The 19,055-nt window shown below is 40.5% G+C and overlaps 1 protein-coding gene and 1 pseudogene across 1 annotated transcript; both read right to left on the bottom strand.

The window, feature by feature from the left end:
* Positions 1 to 3,665: 3,665 nt before the first annotated feature.
* LOC128580953 (olfactory receptor 7G2-like) lies at positions 3,666 to 4,608 on the bottom strand (annotated as a pseudogene).
* A 9,248-nt stretch (positions 4,609 to 13,856) lies between these two features.
* LOC128582084 (olfactory receptor 7G2-like) lies at positions 13,857 to 14,795 on the bottom strand. Its single transcript, XM_053585623.1, has one exon. It carries the CDS (start codon positions 14,793 to 14,795, stop codon positions 13,857 to 13,859), a length of 939 nt encoding a protein of 312 aa, XP_053441598.1.
* Between the last annotated feature and the right edge of the window lie 4,260 nt (positions 14,796 to 19,055).

Genomic DNA, 19,055 nt, shown 5'->3' with positions numbered 1-19,055 from the left:
TGGACAGTTTTCAGTTTGGGGCTATTATAAACAATAGCTGTGAATATTTGTGAACATATCTTTTGTATAAGCAGGTGTTTTCATTTCTCCTGGGCGAATGCTGAGAAGTGAAATGCATGATTGGTAAGGTCAGTGTGTGATTAACTGATTCGGAAATGGCTGTTTTCTAAACCTGGTCATGCCACTAGATGTCCTCTCCAGCACTGTATGAGAATTCTAGTCCCTCCACATCCTTGGTAACATGTGGTATTGTTAGTCTTTTTAATTATAACCTTTCTAAAAGTGCATAGTCATGTTCATTGTGGTTTTAACTTGCATTTCACTAATGACTAATGTGGTTGAGCATATTTTCATGTGTTTATTTGCCATATGTATGTCTTCTATGGTGAAGTACCTGTTAAAATATTTGCAAATTTTGTGTTTTTCATTATTGATTTATTATTATAGTCTTTTTTAAAATCAAATATGCAATTTACAGATGTTTTCTACAGTTCTATGGTTTGAGATTTTGTTCTCTTAACAATGTTCTTAGAAAATAAAAGTTTTCAAGTTTGATAACATTAAGTTTTTCAGTTTGTTCTTTTGTTTTAAATTTTGATACAGGGTCTCCCTCTGTCCCCCAGGTTGGAGTATAGTGGGTTCAACATAACTCACTACAGCCTCTAACTCCTAGGCTCACATCATCTTTACGCCTCAGCCTTCTGAGTATCTGGGACTACAGGCACACACCACCACCCAGTGAATTGTTTTAACTTTTGGTACAGATAGGGGTCTCACTATATTGTCAGGTTGGTCTGGAACTTCCGGCCTCAAGTGGTTCTCCCGTGTAAGCCACCCAAAGTGCTGGGATTACAAGTGTGAGCCACCAGTACTGACCTTGAATTTGTTCTTTCATGGATTATATTTTTTGTTTGTAACTAAGAAATCTCCTAATCTGAGATCGCAAAGGTTTTTGTCTATGTTTTCTTTTAGATTTATAGTTTTAGTTTTTATACTTAAGTCCATTTGAGCTAATTTTTATACATGGCAGTAAGCATAAAACTTTGTTCTTTCTTTTTTTTACCATATGAATATCCAATTGTTCTAATATAATTTGTTGAAAGACTATCCTTTCTCTTCTGAAGTATCTTTGGATGGTTTGTAAAAACAAAAACAAAAACAAAAACCCCCAACAGTCATCTGTTTGTGTGTGAGATCGTTGATCTATTTGTACTGACATGAGCACAGCATTGCCTTAATTTAGTCAGACTTGGGTGGCAGGTATTCTCTACTTTGTTCTTTGTTCTTCTCTTTCCAGGTCCTTTGAATTTCTTTTTCTTATTTATTTATGTATTCATTCATTTGTTTATTTTCAGTCATAAAACAGCTTCTGGCTGGGCATGGTGGCTCACACCTGTAATCCCAGCACTCTGGGAGGCTGAGGTGGGAAGATCAATTGAGCTTAGGAGTTGGAGACCAGCCTGAGCAAGTCTCTACTAAAACTAGCTGGGCGTTGTGTGGAAACCTGTAGTCAGTCTCAGCTACTCAGGAGGCTGAGGCAGGAGGAGCTCTTGAGACCATGAGTTTGAGGTTGCTGTGAGTGATGACATCACAGCACTCTACCTAGGGTGACAGCACTGTACCCAAACAAACACAAAAAGCCCAGCTTCTGATGTATTTCCTTTTCCACTTGTAACTTTCTACAAAAATAGACTGCTGGGATTTTGACTGGAATTGCATTGATCTATACATCAAATTAGAAAAAGTTCACATTTTCATGTTACTGAGTTCTCAAATCCACATACACACTGTATTTCTCCGCATTTTTACACTTTCTTTAATGCTCCACAGCAGTGATTGGCAGCTGGCCAGGGTTCAGGTCCTTTACATCCTTTTCAAATCTATCCTTAAGTATTTCATATTTATGATGTTCTTAGAGATCCAATATCTATTCCTAATTTAAATAAACCAAAAGCAAAAAGAATCAAAACAACTTAGTGAACCAGAAATAGGAGGAAACTTTCTCAACCTGCTAAAGCTTACCTGTGAAAATCGTTCAACCAACATCAGTCATATGGGAAAAGACTGACGTTTCCCCCCAACCCCAAGAACAAATTAAGAGTAACTCTCATCACTTCTATTTATCATTTGTACTGGAGGTTCTGGCTACTATATTAAGGTGTAAAAAAGAAACGTAAGGTATCCAGATTGGAAAGTAAAAAGGTATTAATATTTTTATTCCCAGATTAAATAATTAATTATATATGTAGAAAATCTGATGGAATTTGCAAACAAGCCTCTAAAAAGTAGTATATAGCAAAGCTTCAGGATGAAAGGTAATGACAAAAATCAATTGTACTTTTGTCATAAAGTACAAAGACATTTTATTCCTTTTTTTTAGGATTTTAGAATCAATCTTTTCCAATTTCACAGTAGTAGCTTTAATATGCCTTTTTTTACATTATGGGGCATAGGTTAAAATTACGGCTCTTGGTTATCAATGTTGTTGCAGTAAGTTACAAGACAATCAGGGCAGAAGTCAAACTTTAATGCAATGCACCTTTGAGGACATAACCAATGAAGATTTCAGGCTTCTTTGGTTATGACAACAAATTTTCATTTTAGCTACCTGCTCTCATATGACAACCAAGTCAGGCTAGATAGATACACTAGACCTCTCGGTCAGAAGTGAGAGTAATGTTCTACAGTGCCGTAGGATGACTGCAGTTGACAATAATACATTGTATAATTTCAAATAGGCACAAGGAGGGTACTGAACATTACCAACACAAAGAAAGGATAAGTGTGGGTATGCTAATGGCCCTGTTCTGATCACTAGACTTTATATGTGTGAAAACATCACTGTGCACCTCTCAAATATGTACAATTATTGTGAGTCAATTAAGAAAATTAGGAAATATAGACTGAGGTGGGAAGATTGTTTTAAAACAGGAGTATGGAAAAAAAAAAAGCAGGCCAGGTGCAGTGGCTCAAGCTTATAATCCTAGCACTCTGGGAGGCTAAGGCATGTGGATCTCCTGAGCTCAGAGTTTGAAACCAGCCTGAGCAAGAGCAACACCCTTGTCTCTACTAAAAACAGAAAAATTAGCCGGACATTGTGGTGGGCACCTATAGTCCCAGCTACTCAGGAGGCTGAGGCAAGAGAATTGCTTGAGTCCAGGAGTTTAGGTTGCTGTGAGCTATGATGCCACAACACTCTACCCAGGGCAACAGAGTGAGACTCTGTCACAAAGGAAAAAAAAAAAAAACAGTCACATTTCATCTTCAAGTTAAAACATCTGACCAATACATTCTCTAGTCATTTTTTTTATATTTTATTTTTTTATTAAATCATAACTATGTACATTAATGCACTTATGGGTACAACATGCTGATTTTATATACAATTCAGAATGCTTACATGAAATTGGTTATCATGGTCTCCCTTACTTAATTGTTGCATTAAGACATTTATACTCTAGTCTTTTTATTATTATTATTTTTTTATTAAATCATAGCTGTGTACATTAGTATGATCATGGGGCACCATACACTTGGTTCATAGACCGTTTGACACATTTTTATCATACTAGAGCTCGGTGAGAAAATAGTCAGACATTCTGTCTCAAGAGGGCTCCTGTCACTTCAACTCTTTCTGAAATTTCAGTTCACGGCATATGAGACAATCACAGAAGAGAAGTTATCTTGTTAATACCAACGAGTTTCTTCAGGGATCCCTTCATGTCCTTGTTCCTCAGGCTGTAGATAAAGGAGTTCATCATTGGGGGGACCATAGTGTACATCATCGAAGCCACTGCAGTCTTCCTGGGAGATTCAGTAACTGCAGAACTGATATACACCCCCAAACCTGTCCCATAGAACAAGAAAACAACTAAGAGGTGAGACCCACTGGTGGAAAAGGCTTTATACTTTCCCCCCGCTGATGGCATTTTCCAAACAGAGGGGACAATTTGAGTATAAGAGAAAATGATCCCAGAGAGAGGAGCACCAACTATCAGGCTGGCCGCCAAATAGAGCAGGATGTTATTGCTGAGGGTGTCAGAACAGGTGAGCTCGAAAACCTGAGGAAGTTCACAGAAGAAGTGGTGGATTTCCAGGTCTGTGCAAAAGGACAGCCGTAAGACCATCAGGCTGTGGACCAGAGCATCCAGGATGCTGATCAGCAGAGATATCAGCACCAGCAGACCACACAGCTGGGGGTTCATGACGTCCGCGTATCTAAGGGGGAGACAGATGGCCACATAATGGTCATACGCCATGGCTCTGAGGAGAAAGTTTTCCAAGACTGCAAACACCAGGACAGAGCAGATCTGAGCCAGGCAGCCTGCATAGCTGATGGATTTGCTGTGTGTCTGGACGTTCACCAGCATCTTTGGGATTGTGGTTGTCCTCAAGCAGAGGTCGGTAAGGGACAGGTTGGAGAGGAAGAAGTACATGGAGGTGTGCAGGTGGGAGTCAGAGCAGATGGCCAGGAGGATGAGCAGGTTCCCAAGCTGTGACCAGGTACATGGACAGGAACAGGCTGAAGAGAATAAGCTGCAGTTCTGGGTCCTCTGTCAGTCCCAGGAGAAAGAATTCTGAAACTCTTGTTTGGTTTCTGACTTCCATATTGTTGTTGATCTGATCTGAAATGTTGGTGATAAGAAAATAAAATGTATGGACTCTGCACCAGCAGCAGTAACAGCAGCAGCATGTAGAAATACAGACCAGGACCTAGTTCGAAATACAGGCTGGGCATGGTGGCTCACCCCTGTAATCCTGTTACTCTGGGATGCTGAGGTGGAAGGACTGCCTGAGGCCAAATCTGAGGCCAGCGTGAAACCTTGTCTCTACAAAAAAAAGAACAACAAAAATTATCTGTGTGCTATGGCAGGTGCCCATAGTCCCAGCTAAACATAAGGCTGAGGATCGCTTAGCCCAAGAGTTTGAGGTTGCTGTAAGCAGTGATGACATCACTGCACTCTAGCCTGGGAGACAGAAGAGAGACCCTGTCTAAATAAAAGAAAAAAGAATATTTTTTCAGGGTAGAGAAATTTTATTTAGGAAAAATAAAGAGAAAGTTTAGAGCACTTCCAAAGAGAGTTGGAAGAGGGTCCCTCTTGTGGAGGAGAAAAGGTGAGAGAGACAAAATACAAATTCTTGAGTACCACCACAAAGTTAGTGGTGATGTGATCTGGGATGATGACCAGCAATCTGTTTTAAGAGGCTCTCCTGCTGCTCTGGAGAAAACTCCTTCATCTGGGTCGTGAATCCCAGAGACTATTCAAATCTTCTGCATATTCCTCCCTCCACCCTTCTCTGCCTTCTCCTCTTCCCTGTACTCATGTAATCCATTCAAAATTTTATTGTGCATATTTCACTCATTGTGGTGAGTGCTGGGAATGCAATAAAGAAGACATGAATGACTTCATTCTTTCAGAATTATTCCATGCCTTTCAGCAAAAAACTGAAAGTTCAGAATGAGGTTTGAACTGCATTTCATTTTAGTGATGTTCTCCTAAAGTGATAGATGGCATATGATTTTTTCCTTAAAAGGCAGCTGAATGAGAGAAAGAATTAAATACTTAGGCCCCTAAAAAGTGAAAATAGCAAGAATTTATTGGTCATTGGAAGATGCAGACCTAAAGATGACAGCTGATGCTGTCACAGCAATGTTCCTGTAGAGCACGGTTTGTCTCTCCCTGGGGACACAGAATTTGCCATTAGAGTGTCAAGCAGTGGTATAATACTTAGACTATCTGCTCTGAATTTAATCCAGCCTCCAGAATGTGCCTTGTGTGTGGGGAAATTCTTCCCCTGTATGAATAGCCCAGTGTCCTAATATGTATAAATAGAACTATGGTGAAGTCTTATGCAGATGGGCTCGGCGCCCATAGCACAGAGGTTATGGTGCACCCATGTAAACTGAGGGTGGTTGGTTTGAGCCCGGCCGGGGCCAGCTAAACAACAATGACAACTTCAACAAGAAATAGCCGGGTGTTGTGGTGGGCGCCTGTAGTCCCAGCTACTTGGGAGGCTGAGGCAAGAGAATCGCTTAAGCCCAGGAGTTGGTTGCTGTGAGCTGTGATGCCATAGCACTCTACCCTGTCTCAAAAAAAAAAAAACCAAAACACACAACAAAAATGTCTTAGGCAGATGGTCTAATAATGGGAAATGAATAGATGAAAATTGCAGGACAGTGTTCAGTGCCTGGGACCCTCACAGTGACATTTCCAATGAGGATTTTTTTTCTGCCATAAGCACCGGGTGTGTTTCCCTCATACAGAGAAGTGATTAGTAGGGAAGTTGAAGAAACAGAAAATAGAGTGACAATGTCCTTTGCATGATAATTGCAAGTTTCAGAAATGGGTATACTGCATATATCTGAGAATTTTGTTCATATACAGGGAAAAGGAAAGAAATGTCAGTGATATCAGTATTCCCTTGGCATGGACATATGGCAGCTCAAGGAATTAAATAATAAAATAATTTAGATGAGGAATCAATTCAAGCAATGAAAACCTATAAGAGAAAAAAATCTACATGACATAAAGTCTACATCATGAGACTATTTAAAATATTTTTAAAACTTACATATGTATTTTTATTTAAGTTCAATAATAACAAAAAGTATAGTGAATATCAATAAAAGGCTGGGTACCCACCAGTCAACATCATCAAATTTACACATTTCATCATCCTCACTTTAAGTCTTTTTATTGCAGTAAATAACAAGGTACATCTGAAATCCCTCACATCCCCCCCTATGTTTGTAAAATATTTTTCACAAGAAAAAGAAAGATTCTTTTTCTTCCTCAAGGGCACCACTACACTAAGATGATATACATCATTCCCATACATATGTATTATATTTGGCATTCTTCCTCCAAGAATAATTGCATTGTTTAACTTTTATTTTTATTTTTTTTTTTGTAGAGACAGAGTCTCACTTTACCGCCCTCAGTAGAGTGTCATGATGTCACAGGACTCACAGCAACCTCTAGCTCTTGGGCTTCCGCGATTCTCCTGCCTCAGCCTCCCAAGCAGCTGGGACTACAGGCGCACGCCACAATGCCCAGCTATTTTTTGGTTGCAGTTCAGCCGGGGCTGGGTTTGAACCCGCCACCCTCAGTACGTGGAGCCAGTGCCCTATGCACTGAGCCACAGGCGCCACCTTAATTTTTCATTTTTTAAAAGCTGTATAGAGGCAGAATCTCCCACTGTGCATGCTACTTTATAATTGGCTACATTTTTACTAATGTTGATACATGTAGGCTTGCTTCCATAATTTTAGCTACCAGACAGTAAGCATTGCATTGTTACCTCATGATTTATTCCTCCACTTTGTAGCTGGTACTATAGGGTGTTATTCTCGTCTTACATGTACTTCAGGATACATGGACAGTATCCATGGAGATTACCGTCATATGGGTCTCACCCGTAGGAAGGGAAGGAGAGGCACAGAGGGAAACAGGAAAAGGGTGTCTTCTGTATGAATATATATTTTTTTATTATTTCAGAATATTGTAGGGGTGCACAGGTTTTGGTTACTTAGTTTGCTTTTGTATATTTTAAGTCAAGTGATTTAAGTGTGCCTTTCACTCAGAAAGTGTGCAATGTACATTTTTTAACTTAAAAAAGACATGAAGCTAATATAAAAGAACATTAATATTTGTTAATTCTGTGAATGGATGCATGGTGTCATGTTATTTTATTATTATGATATCTGTTCTCTTCTTTTAATTAACCATATTTGGTAGCTTTATGAAAAATAACAGGTGGTCAAGAGAAGTAGCCTGCTGAGTCTGTCTGAGTTTACACTTCCTCCCCCAGCGAGAGCCACAGAGGTCGCACCAGTGCTCTTCTGTGGGAAAGACGTCTGGGAAGATTATGAGATGAAAGTGACAGACACCGGCCCTTCCATCACCACCAGGAAGCAAGTAAGTGTCAGAGAATTGTTCAGCAGTCATCCTGTTTGTGAAGGGATGATTTATACTCAAGTGGAAAACAGCTCTTTGCATTATATAAACAGAACAGAAGACCAGAAAGATCAGAGCTGCACCTGTCATTTTACAAAGATACAAAAGATAAATAAATAAAAAGTCATGATGATGACAGTCAGGTAGGAGCTCCAAGGGGGCTTGGTTCAGACAATCCCATGCACAAATTTTCCTCACAGCTTCACTTGGATAAAACCACAGTAAAAACTTTCCCTCATTTCCAGAGCACTGTCTGAGGGACTTTGGGTTGTGGAGCGATGCCTGACAGCTGTCCTGGAGGTTGAGTGGGGAGAGAATATCTATCCTCATGAAGGCAAGGTGGAGATCATCTCAGAGAACAGAAAAGCTGCTGATCGGGTGTTGATTTTGACTCAGAAGAGCTGCTGAGTGAGGTGGTCAAAGACAGGCTGTTGTCCCTGTATCCCCAGGGGACCAATATCCATAGCTCCTCATTAGATAAATTATTTTATTGGAATTAAGATCCCAGGGCTCTATAAATCCTTATAGACCGAGACTCTAGAAGGGCAGAATTCAGGACAGCTGATTCCCCTACTCTGCAAAGCCATGATTCTCATGCCTTTCTCTCCATTGGGTCTTGCTTTGTTGATGTCACATACTCGCCTCAGGTGGCTGTACCAACCTTCTCTAATTAGAATCCAGGCTTCCTTTTTTAGATATAAGCAATACTATCTCTGAAGTCTGATTCTAGTTTTAGGCATGGAAACACAGTTTATGTTAATATATGTGGTTATCAAAATACACCTATAAATCCAGGTAAGGCAGTGTGAAAATGCAAACACTCAGACATCCTTCTAAGAGTCACTGAATGTTTCCTAAACCTTAGTCTTCGCTCTGTGCATTTGATACAGTAGATTCTAATCTATAATCTGTAGTTGACTCTGTGATTGATACAGACAGACTTGTTCATCCCTCTTGAGACTTTCATCACAATAGCTTCCATACACACATACATACATATGTATTTTTTCTTCAAGAAAGTTATTTCAATATATTACAGGGTACATATATTTTGGTTACATAGTTAGATTTTGTAAATTTTAGGGTAAGGTTATAGGTGTGTGCCTCACCCAGAAAGTGTGCAAGGTTCCCTTGCAAAGTACCTGTCAGGTGGGATTTCCCCTTCCCCTTCTTCCCCCCAACCCAAATTTCATTGAGTTTTGCTTCCCTATGAACACCTAGGTGTTGATAGACTAGTTCCAATTTAGTATTGCATATATATGGTGCTTGTTTTTCTATTCTAGCAGTACTTCACTTAAGAGAATTGTTTCCAATTTCATCCACGTTGTTGCAAAAGGTATTAGGTCATTATCTTTTTATAGCTGAGTTAACCCATCCATGCATTGATGGGGCACTTGTGTTGTTTACTTCTCCTTGCATTTGTGAATTGTGCTGCTATGAACAGTCACAGCTTAAGCCCAAAGCAGCTGAGACACTACTGGAAAGATGGTATTCTAGAAACGAGATTATTCAAAGCTCCAATCATGTCTTTGCTCTTCCTTCTGTGGAAAAGGGGCTGACCATGGGAGCGTGAACATCACTGATGCTAGGACTCTCTTCTTGGAGGAATGAATAGCTGCAGAGAAAGAAAGAATCGAGAGAAGTGACCCATAGGGGAGAAGCCTTCCTACCTCCCATCAGCAGACATCATTCCGAGAATGATGGAAGAGACAGTTTGTTTATTTATTTATTTTGAGACAGGGTCTCACTATGTCACCCTGGGTAGAGTGCTGTGATGTCACAGCTCACAGCAACCTCCAACTCTTGGGCTTAAGCGATTCTCTTGCCTCAGACGCCCACATAGCTGGGACTACAGGTGCTTGCCACAACGTCCGGCAATTTTTTTCTGTTGCAGTTGTCATTGTTTAGCTGGCCTGGGCCGGGTTCGAACCTGCCACCCTCAGTGTATGTGCCTGGCACCAAAACCACTGTGTTATGGGCGCCGAGCCAGAGGAGACCATTTGGATGCGAGAGAAAATAATCTCACATAGAGGAACACCTCTCAATAAGCTAATCACGAAGAATACCAGGATGTTACTGATAAAGGTACAAGAACACGAGAGCTGATAACCTAAGATGATAAAAGCAAAGTAACCTAAGTCATGGATTCAGGGATGCATTGAGGCCTGGGGCTCTGGTTTGTGCAGTGGAGTGCAGGAGTTTGAGGTCAGACTTCAGAGCTGACCTTGCATCACCACATGAGGAGACCTATGACTGGGACAGGGTTCGGCATCCTGGAGGGTCAATCAGATTCCGTCACTTGCCTTTCGAAAATGTCACCTTAATAAAGCCACAAAGACTTTCCTGGTTTTCAAGGTCTGCAGTTCTCTGACCTATAAACAGTATCTAGCAAGTGATAGCATCAAAATGGGGCCCACACTTAGGACCAGGGAATATTATTCCTGAAATGCCAAGCTGATATGGATATTTTTTAATTTTGGTTTTGTTTTTAAGAAAATATTTAATTGATGAAAAAAGATTGTATATATTCAAGCTTTACAATGTGATTTGAGACAAATATACATTGTATAATGATTACCATACTAATTATTATTATTTTCTTCAAGACAGAGTCTCAAGCTGTCGCCTTGGGTAGAGTGCTGCAGCATCACAGCACACAGCAACCTCTAACTCTTGGGCTTAAGTGATTCTCTTGCCTCAGCCTCCCGAGTAGCTGAGACTACAGGCGCCTGCCACAATGCCCAGATGTTTTTTGGATGTAGTTGTCATTGTTGTTTGGCATGCCTGGGCTGGATTTGAACCAGCTCCTGTGTATGTGGCTGGCACCCTAGCTGCTGAGCTACAGGCACTGAGCCATACATACTAATTATTTTTTATTTCAGATAATATTAGGTCACACTGTTTGCATTTGTTCGGTAGAGTCCAAGCTGTAGCTGTGCCTCTCACCCAGGAGGTGTGCCTGGTAGGTGAGAGCACACCAGTCCTGCCCTCCTCCTCTCTCTCCTTTCCTTCCACCCTTTTCACCTACTTGAGTTTAATTGTTTTTTTTCTCTTATGTGGGTGTGTAGTGGTTCATCTTCTGGTTTCATGTGAGTATTCAGTACATTGGATACTTGATTTTCCATTCTTGGGATACTTTACTAAGTAGAATGTTCTCCAATTCCATCCAGGTTAATACAAAAGATGTAAAGTCTCCATCTTTTTATGGCTGACTAGCCATCCACGGTGTACATATACCACAGTTTATTCATGGGTTGACAGGCACTTGGGTTGAGTCCACATCTTGGCAATTGTGAATTGAGCTGTGATAAACAATGTAGTGCATATGTCCTTATAATAAAGTGATTTATTTTTCTTTTGGGTAAATACCTATTAATGGAATTGTGGGATCAAATGAAAGGTTTATTTGAGCTCTTTGAGAATTCTCCATATTTTGTTCATTCCCACCAACAATCTCCACACCCTCACCAGCATCTGCAACTTTGGGATTTTGTGATGTGGGCTATTCTCACTGGGTGATGTCTCGAGGCAGTTAGATTTGCATTTCTCTGATAGTTAGGGACAATGAACCATAAAAATTATTAACATATCCACCACCACATATGCTGTACTGAGATCACCAGAATCTATCTTATAACCGAAAATTTGTATTATTTGATTAACATCTTCCTATGATGTCCACCTAAACTTCCAGCCTCTAGTAACCATTGTTCCATAAGATGCTGAAAAAGGGAAATCCTTGTATCCTGTTGGTGGGAACTAAATTATGAAAAACAATACAGAAGTTTCTCATAAAATTAAAAATAGAACTACCATATTATCTAGCAATATCATTTCTGGATATTCAAAGAAAATGAAATCAGTGTCTTTTAAAGAGGTATCTGCACTCTCATGTTTACTGAAGCATTATCCATAATAGCCATCAACAGATAAATTATGAGAATATGATAACAACGAAGACACAGAATGCATTCATGAAGTTTCAACTCTAACCAGGTCAAAGAGAATAAAATATATTCATTAAACTGTTTAGGGATATAAAAATGCCTTAATGTCCTATGAAAATGACAGGTTTTCAGGGCAGAAATGTACAATACTGTCAATCAAGTATTGACCATGTCCATGAAATGTCTGTCTCCATGGTGATATCATCTCCTCCTTCTCTCTGTGTCTTTTCCACCTCTATCTTGTAAGAAAAAGTGTGATTAGGCTGGGTGCGGTGGCTCACACCTGTAATCCTAGCACTCTGGGAGGCCGAGGCAGGTGGATTGCCCTGAGCTCAGAGGTTTGAGATCAGCCTGAGCCAGAGTGAGACCCCGTCTCTAAAAATAGTCAGGCACTGTGGCTGGTGCCTGTAGTCCCAGCTACTTGGGAAGCTGAGACAGGAGAATCAATTGAGCTCAAGAGTTTGAGGTTACTGTGAGCTGTGATGCCACAGCACTCTACTGAGGGCGACAAGATAAGACTATCTCAAAAAAAAAAGAAAAAGTCTGATTATATTTAGGGCCCACCTAGATAATTCAAAACTCCTCTGCAAAGACCCTTTTCCCAAATAAGTAACATTCACCCTCTTGTCATGTAAGTTAATATTCATGGGTGAGAACATTAGGATGTGGACGTATCACTGGCAGCCACAACTCAATACATGACACAGGTGTCTTCTGCCTGACTCCCTAGAAAAATATTACCAACTGACCCAGGGAAGGGCACTCAGTTTTTTGCTTCTGTGAATCACCTCTGGGTATGAACTTTGCATCTGCTACCAACAGCTGGTGACCCTAAAGGAAACAGTATCAGGGTGAGGCCGTCTCATGAGGACTGAATAAAGCCTTCTTCCTACCGTTAATAATAAAGCCTTCTTCCTACCGTTGTGCATTCTCTACCTCAGAAGTCCTTTTGATGGAAGATAACTTTCTTTATTTCCTGATATAAGTATATGACTTAGAATTTCTCAGCAATGATAGTAGCAGTAATTAAAAACAAAACAAAACAACAACAAAAAGGGTTAGGGTTCTTTTTTTTATTTATTGAAATCTCAGATGTCCTCAGTGATGAAGTTCAAGTATCTCACAATCATCTTAAGTCACCTAGATAATACAATTGTGTTAATTTTTACACGATAAAGCTGAGTAGGGCAGATGCTCAAGAATATGGTTTATCAGTGATTGACCCCCCTAATTGCTAACTTTGGTAAGAAGTTTAGCAAGCATAGTGGCTTGCTAGCACTGTGGGAGGCTGAGGTGGGTGGATTTCTTGAGCTCAAGAGTTCAAAACCAATTTGAGCAAGAGCAAGACCCCATCTGTCTACTAAAAATAGAAAAGAAAAGAATAACTAACCGGGCACTGTGGCAGGCGCCTATAGTCCTGGCTACTCAAGAGGCTGAGGCAAGAAGGATTGCTTTAGCCCAGGAGTTTGAGATTGCTGTGAGCTATGATGCTACAGCACTCGATCCTGGGGCAACAGAGTGAGACCCTGTCTATAAATAAATAAATATATAAATAAATAAGTGTTTAGCTTCATTGCTCCACTGCAGACCTTTGCTGGGGTGCAACTGAGATGACCCTAATTATGTAATAAGGTAGAAGCTTGTCTTCATATACAATAGCATCATTTAGATCCTTTTCCTGAGCTATCCACCCTCTGCAACTTTTCTTTTCCTGAGACTTATCTATTAAAAAAATCACTCAGGTGCAGACTCTGATTCAAGCAAAGACATTGAGTGCAGAGAATTGAAATCATGCGTCAATCATCACAGATCCAGACAAAAAAGCAAGTCAGTTTTCAAACCAAAGTAGAAATATACTTAGCCTTTATGCCATCTAGACACTGTAGAATTTGGTGATGGAAGTGTCAGACATTCTGCCTCATTGGGTACGCTGTCCAAAGCAAATGTCACATCACAGGAGAGCAGGTATCCTCCTTGTGAGTTTCCTCAAGGTTCCTTTTATGTCTTTGTTCCTCAGACTATAGATAAAGGGGTTTACCATTGGAGGGACCACAGAATACATCACTGAAGCCACTGCAGTCTTCCCGGGTGAGTCAGTGAATGCAGAACTAATATACACCCCCAAACCTGTTGCATAGAACAAGAACACAACTGAGAGGTGAGACCCACAAGTGGAAAAAGCTTTATACTTTCCTTCCACTGACGCTGTTCTCAAAACAGAGGAGACTATCTGAATATAAGATAAAATGATCCCAGAGAGAGGAACACCTCCAAATACACAAGCTGCAAAATATATTAGGATGTTATTGATGAAGGTGTCAGAGCAGGCGAGTTTGAGGACCTGAGCAAGTTCGCAGAAGAAGAGGGGTATCTGCAGGTCTGTGCAGAAAGACAGCTGTAACATGGGGAGGCTGAGCAGCAGGGCGTTCGTGATGCTGGCACACAGAGAGAGCAGAGTCATCAGGCTGCAGAGGCGGGCACTCATGATAACTGTGTACTTTAAGGGGTGACAGATGGCCACGTAGTGGTCATAGGCCATCGCTGCAAGGAGACAACTTTCCAAGCCAGCAAAAATCAAGACAGAGCAGACCTGGGTGACGCAGCCCACATAAGTGATGCTCCAGTCCTCAGCTTGGATGTTCACCAGCATCTTTGGGATCGTGGTTGTGCTTAAGCAGATGTCAGACAAGGACAGGCTGGAGAGGAAGAAGTACATGGGGGTGTGCAGGTGGGAGTCAGAGCGGACGGCCAGGAGGATGAGCAGGTTTCCGAGCACCGTGACCAGGTACATGAATAGGAACAGGATGAAGAGAAGGGGCTGCAGCTCTGGGTCCTCTGTCAGTCCCAGGAGGAAAAATTCTGAAACAGCTGTTTGGTTTCTGGGTTCCATGTTGTTAATGAATCTGAAGGAAAAGATGCAGTGAAAGATACTAAAATGGATTAACCAGCAATGTCACTTGGAAACATGTTAGAAGTGCACATTTTTGGTCCCTACTCTAGACTTCTTGCTGACAAACATGGGGATGAGAACCAATAGTCTGTTCTTTCACAAGCTCTCTAGACATTTCTGGTGCATTCTGCTCTTTCTGCCATTCCTTTTACTGAAACAAGATTTTTGTCTTTTTTTTTTTTTGCAGTTTTGGCCAGGGGCCAGGCTCGAGCCAGACACCCCTGGTATATGGGGCTGGCGTCCCACTTCTTGAGCTACAAGCACTGCCCAGAAACAAGATTTTTATTAAACTCTGTTTCAAACATTCTAAATGCTAAGAATAATACAAAGTATAAGTCATAGCTTTTCAATCAGAAATATTGATTCTATGCCCTCCCGTGAGCAAAGAGACAAGAATGAAGTTATGAAGTTTGTCTTCTGGAGCAATGGCTCCTAAACTTTGAATTGCCTCAGAATCATCCCAAGGCCTTGTCAGGCATGTTAGTTCACATCCCTCCTTTTTATGGACACTTAGGCTGAGTGAGGTTACATCACAGACTTGAAATACACGGTTAGTGATGGGCAGAGACTGGGCCTGAGCTCCAATCATTTCACTGCTGAATTGACCCTCTTGACTATTGTTGTTAATGTCTCTCTAAATAGTACAGAATTAGTATTTCTGAATGATCACTTAGATCTCATAATTTCCTTTTATAATTTTAATATTTTCTTCCTGAACAAAGCCCCAAGTCTGTCCACCTACTAACCCATGAATTTGGTTATAGCAGGTGCATGGTCTCCATCTGGGTGGACCTGAGCAAAGGTTAAAACATGTGGCCTTTAAAGGCCAAGTTCATAAGACTCCTTCATGGAAATTCAAGTCATCTCCTTTAGCAATTATTATTATTATTATTATTAGTTTATATTTAGAGACAGTGTCTCTAATTTGTCACACAGGCTGGAGTGCAGTGGCATAACCATAGCCCCCTGTGGCCTTGAACTCCTGATCTTCCTGCCTCAGCCTTCCAAGTAGCTGGGACTACAGGTATGCTCCAACCACACCTGGTTAATTTTTTTAATTTTCGTAGAGTCACGGTCTCTCTATGTTGCCCAGGCTGGTCTCAAGTGCCTGGCCTCAAGTTATCCTCCCACCTCTGCCTCCCAAAGTGCTGGGAATACAAGTGAGCCCGTGTGCTCAGCCTTAATTAATTCTGTGTGCCCAGAAATTAATTCTGTGCCTGTGAGATTCACTGTCTCATCCCAAAGGGGTCCTTCCTTTAAGGTGATGGGTGCTGTATCATTTTTTTAAGTAGTTGCCTAAGAGTAAGAATGAAATGCATTGACTCCTAAGGAAGGAGATAAAAATAAAAATGATTTGTTGGTCCTCAGAAGACAGACTGAGAAGGCAATGCAGACTTACAAGTTACTTATCAGTTAATCAGGCATCCAGGCAGGAGTGTTTCTGCAGAGCAAAGGTCTTCCCCTCTAGGGGAGCACAGAAGTAGCTATGACAGCCTTTATCATCCCATGTGAGATTAGACTCACACACTCGGACTTTAATACAAGATCCAGCTCTTGCTTTGTGAGTGGGGAAAAAAATCTTCAACCATATGAGAGTTCTGGGTGTATAAGGGAAACCTCATGACAGTCGTGTTAATTAATTAGCCTGATTGTGATAATCACTTTACAGTGTACACTTCAGTGTATATATATATCCAACCATCATACTGTATACCTTAAATATGTATACTTTTTATTTGTCAACTATGCTTATAATAAAAACAGAAAAAAAGACTTGGTAATATTTCATGATGAGAAGTGAAAAAATGTAACTGTTACAGTGCTTGTCATACTGGATCTGCAGACTGACATTTTCTTTTGTGCCTTCTATTTTCCTGTCATGAGTAATTGCATGTGGCAGTTTTTTTTCTTTTGTAGAGATGGAGTCTCACTTTATCGCCCTGGGTAGAGTGCTGGTGTCACACAGCTCACAGAAACCTCCAGCTCCAAGAAACGATTCTCTTGCCTCAGCCTCCTGAGCAGCTGGGACTACAGGCGCCCGCCACAACGCCCGGCTATCTATTTAGCCGGGGTTGGGTTTGAACCCTCCACCCTTGGTATATGGGGCCGGCGCCCTACCCACTGAACCACAGATGCCACCTGCATGTGGCACTTTTTACTCCTCAGAAGGAAGTGATGCCTTGAGTAAGTTGAGGAAAGAAGAAAGAAACAATATCCCTAGCATGATACATGCAAATATCAGGAAGAGTTTATATACTAAAACATCGGCTGGGAATCTTGGTCGTGGTTTGACTTTGGGATGGATATACAATGAAATACATAGCAATTAAAGTGGACTAAATAATAATTAATTAGATATATAAATCACAACAGTAATGAACACCTAAAAGGGGAGAACTTTTGTATCACAAAAATTATACAGCACAAGGACATTTTAAGTATTTTTTGAACCTACACAGATTTTAATTTTTATCACAGATTATCACATGTGGATTATTCGGATAGTACAAAGAATTAATGAAGGGCTGTTTTTCCATCAGTTGACAGTATAAAATTTGCACAATTCACTGTCTTTGCTTTAGATATTTCTATTGCAATAATAATATAGGTATATTTGAAACCCATCATGTACATGAACAATCTTGATCTTTTTCTTCCCCAAAAGAACCAGTAGACTAACTTAGATATGCGCACATTTCATTATATATGGCATCATTCTTCCAATTAATAATTGCACTTTAAAAACTTTACATAAACAGAACTCTACTGTATATGCCATTGACACAGGTATTATTAGGTAATTTATTATGTGGTTAATCTTGGTATATTTAGTCCCCTTCATTAATCTTAAATACCAGAGGATTCCTGGTATTTGGCACAATGCTATTTATTTATTTATTTTTGAGATAGGGTCTCACTCTGTCATCCTGGGTACAGGCCATGGCGTTATAGCTCACAGGAACCTCAAACTCTTGGGCTCAGCCTCCTGAGTAGCTGAGGCTACAGGCACCCCCCCCACCACTTGGCTAATTTTTTTATTTTTAGTAGAGATGGGGTCTGACTGTTGCTTAGGCTGGTCTCAAACTCCTGAGCTCAATTAGTCCACCTGCCTGAGCTTCCCAGAGTGCTAGGATTGAAGGCGTGCACCACTACACCCAACCTAACACACTTTATTTCTACATGAGAGGTATTATGGTTACTGCTTTTTAACATATATATACAGATAGACAGATAGATAGATAGAAAGATAGATAGATAGATGATAGATGAATCCATATACAATATAAAACATGGGGATGTTGTAATATTTAAGATGGGATGCTTTTGGCAAGAGAAGAGTAATATTATTTTATTACTTTATAAAAAGAACCTGAAACAGATATAGCACATTGTAATTTTGTTTTTAGATACAAGATCTCACTGTGTCACCCAGGTGGGAGTGCAGTGGCATTAGCCTAGCTCACTTCATTAGCCTAGCCTAACCCAGCTTCAAACTCCTGGGTTAAAATGATTCTCCTGTCTCAAGCCTCCTGAGTAGCTGAGACAATAGGTGCATACCACTGTGCTCTGCCAGCAACATTTAAAACTCCTGGGCTGAGTAAGGGGTGGCTATGTGTTGCCATTGTTTTGATTAATCACATCATCTTTGCTGTTTTTATTTAAAATAGTTGGTAGTTTTAGACAAAGAAGCAGGGAGTCTAGAAAGGAAGGCTGCTGAGCATTTCTGGGTCTTCCCTTTCTTCCCAGCTACAGGGATAACACAAAAGCTCTTGTACAACGATATATCAAGAGCCAGAAAGAAGACTACAGGAGGAGCTGATTGTTATGCACTGAAGTATGTTCCCCTGTATTCATATGTTGAAATAAATTCTAACCTCCCAATACCTCAGAATGTGACTGTACTTGGAGATAGTTCTTTGAAAAGATAATTAAGGTAAAATGTACTCATTAGAGTTCTTAATCCAATATGACGGTTCTTTACGAGAAGAGGAGATGAGTACACGGACACACATAGAGAAAGATGACCTCTGAAGACACAGGGAGGGATAGCCATCTACAGTTTAGGAAGAGAGCCCTCGAAAGAAACCAAACCTGCAGGCACCTTGACCTTTGGACTTCCAGCCTATAGAACTGTGAAGCAATACATTTAAATCTGTGTTATTTTGTTATGCAGCCTGAGCAAACAAATAAACTGATCAA

Source organism: Nycticebus coucang, chromosome 3, assembly GCF_027406575.1.
Source record: "Nycticebus coucang isolate mNycCou1 chromosome 3, mNycCou1.pri, whole genome shotgun sequence".
Lineage (NCBI taxonomy): Eukaryota > Metazoa > Chordata > Mammalia > Primates > Lorisidae > Nycticebus > Nycticebus coucang.
This window is presented reverse-complemented; position numbering and strand designations above follow the sequence as displayed.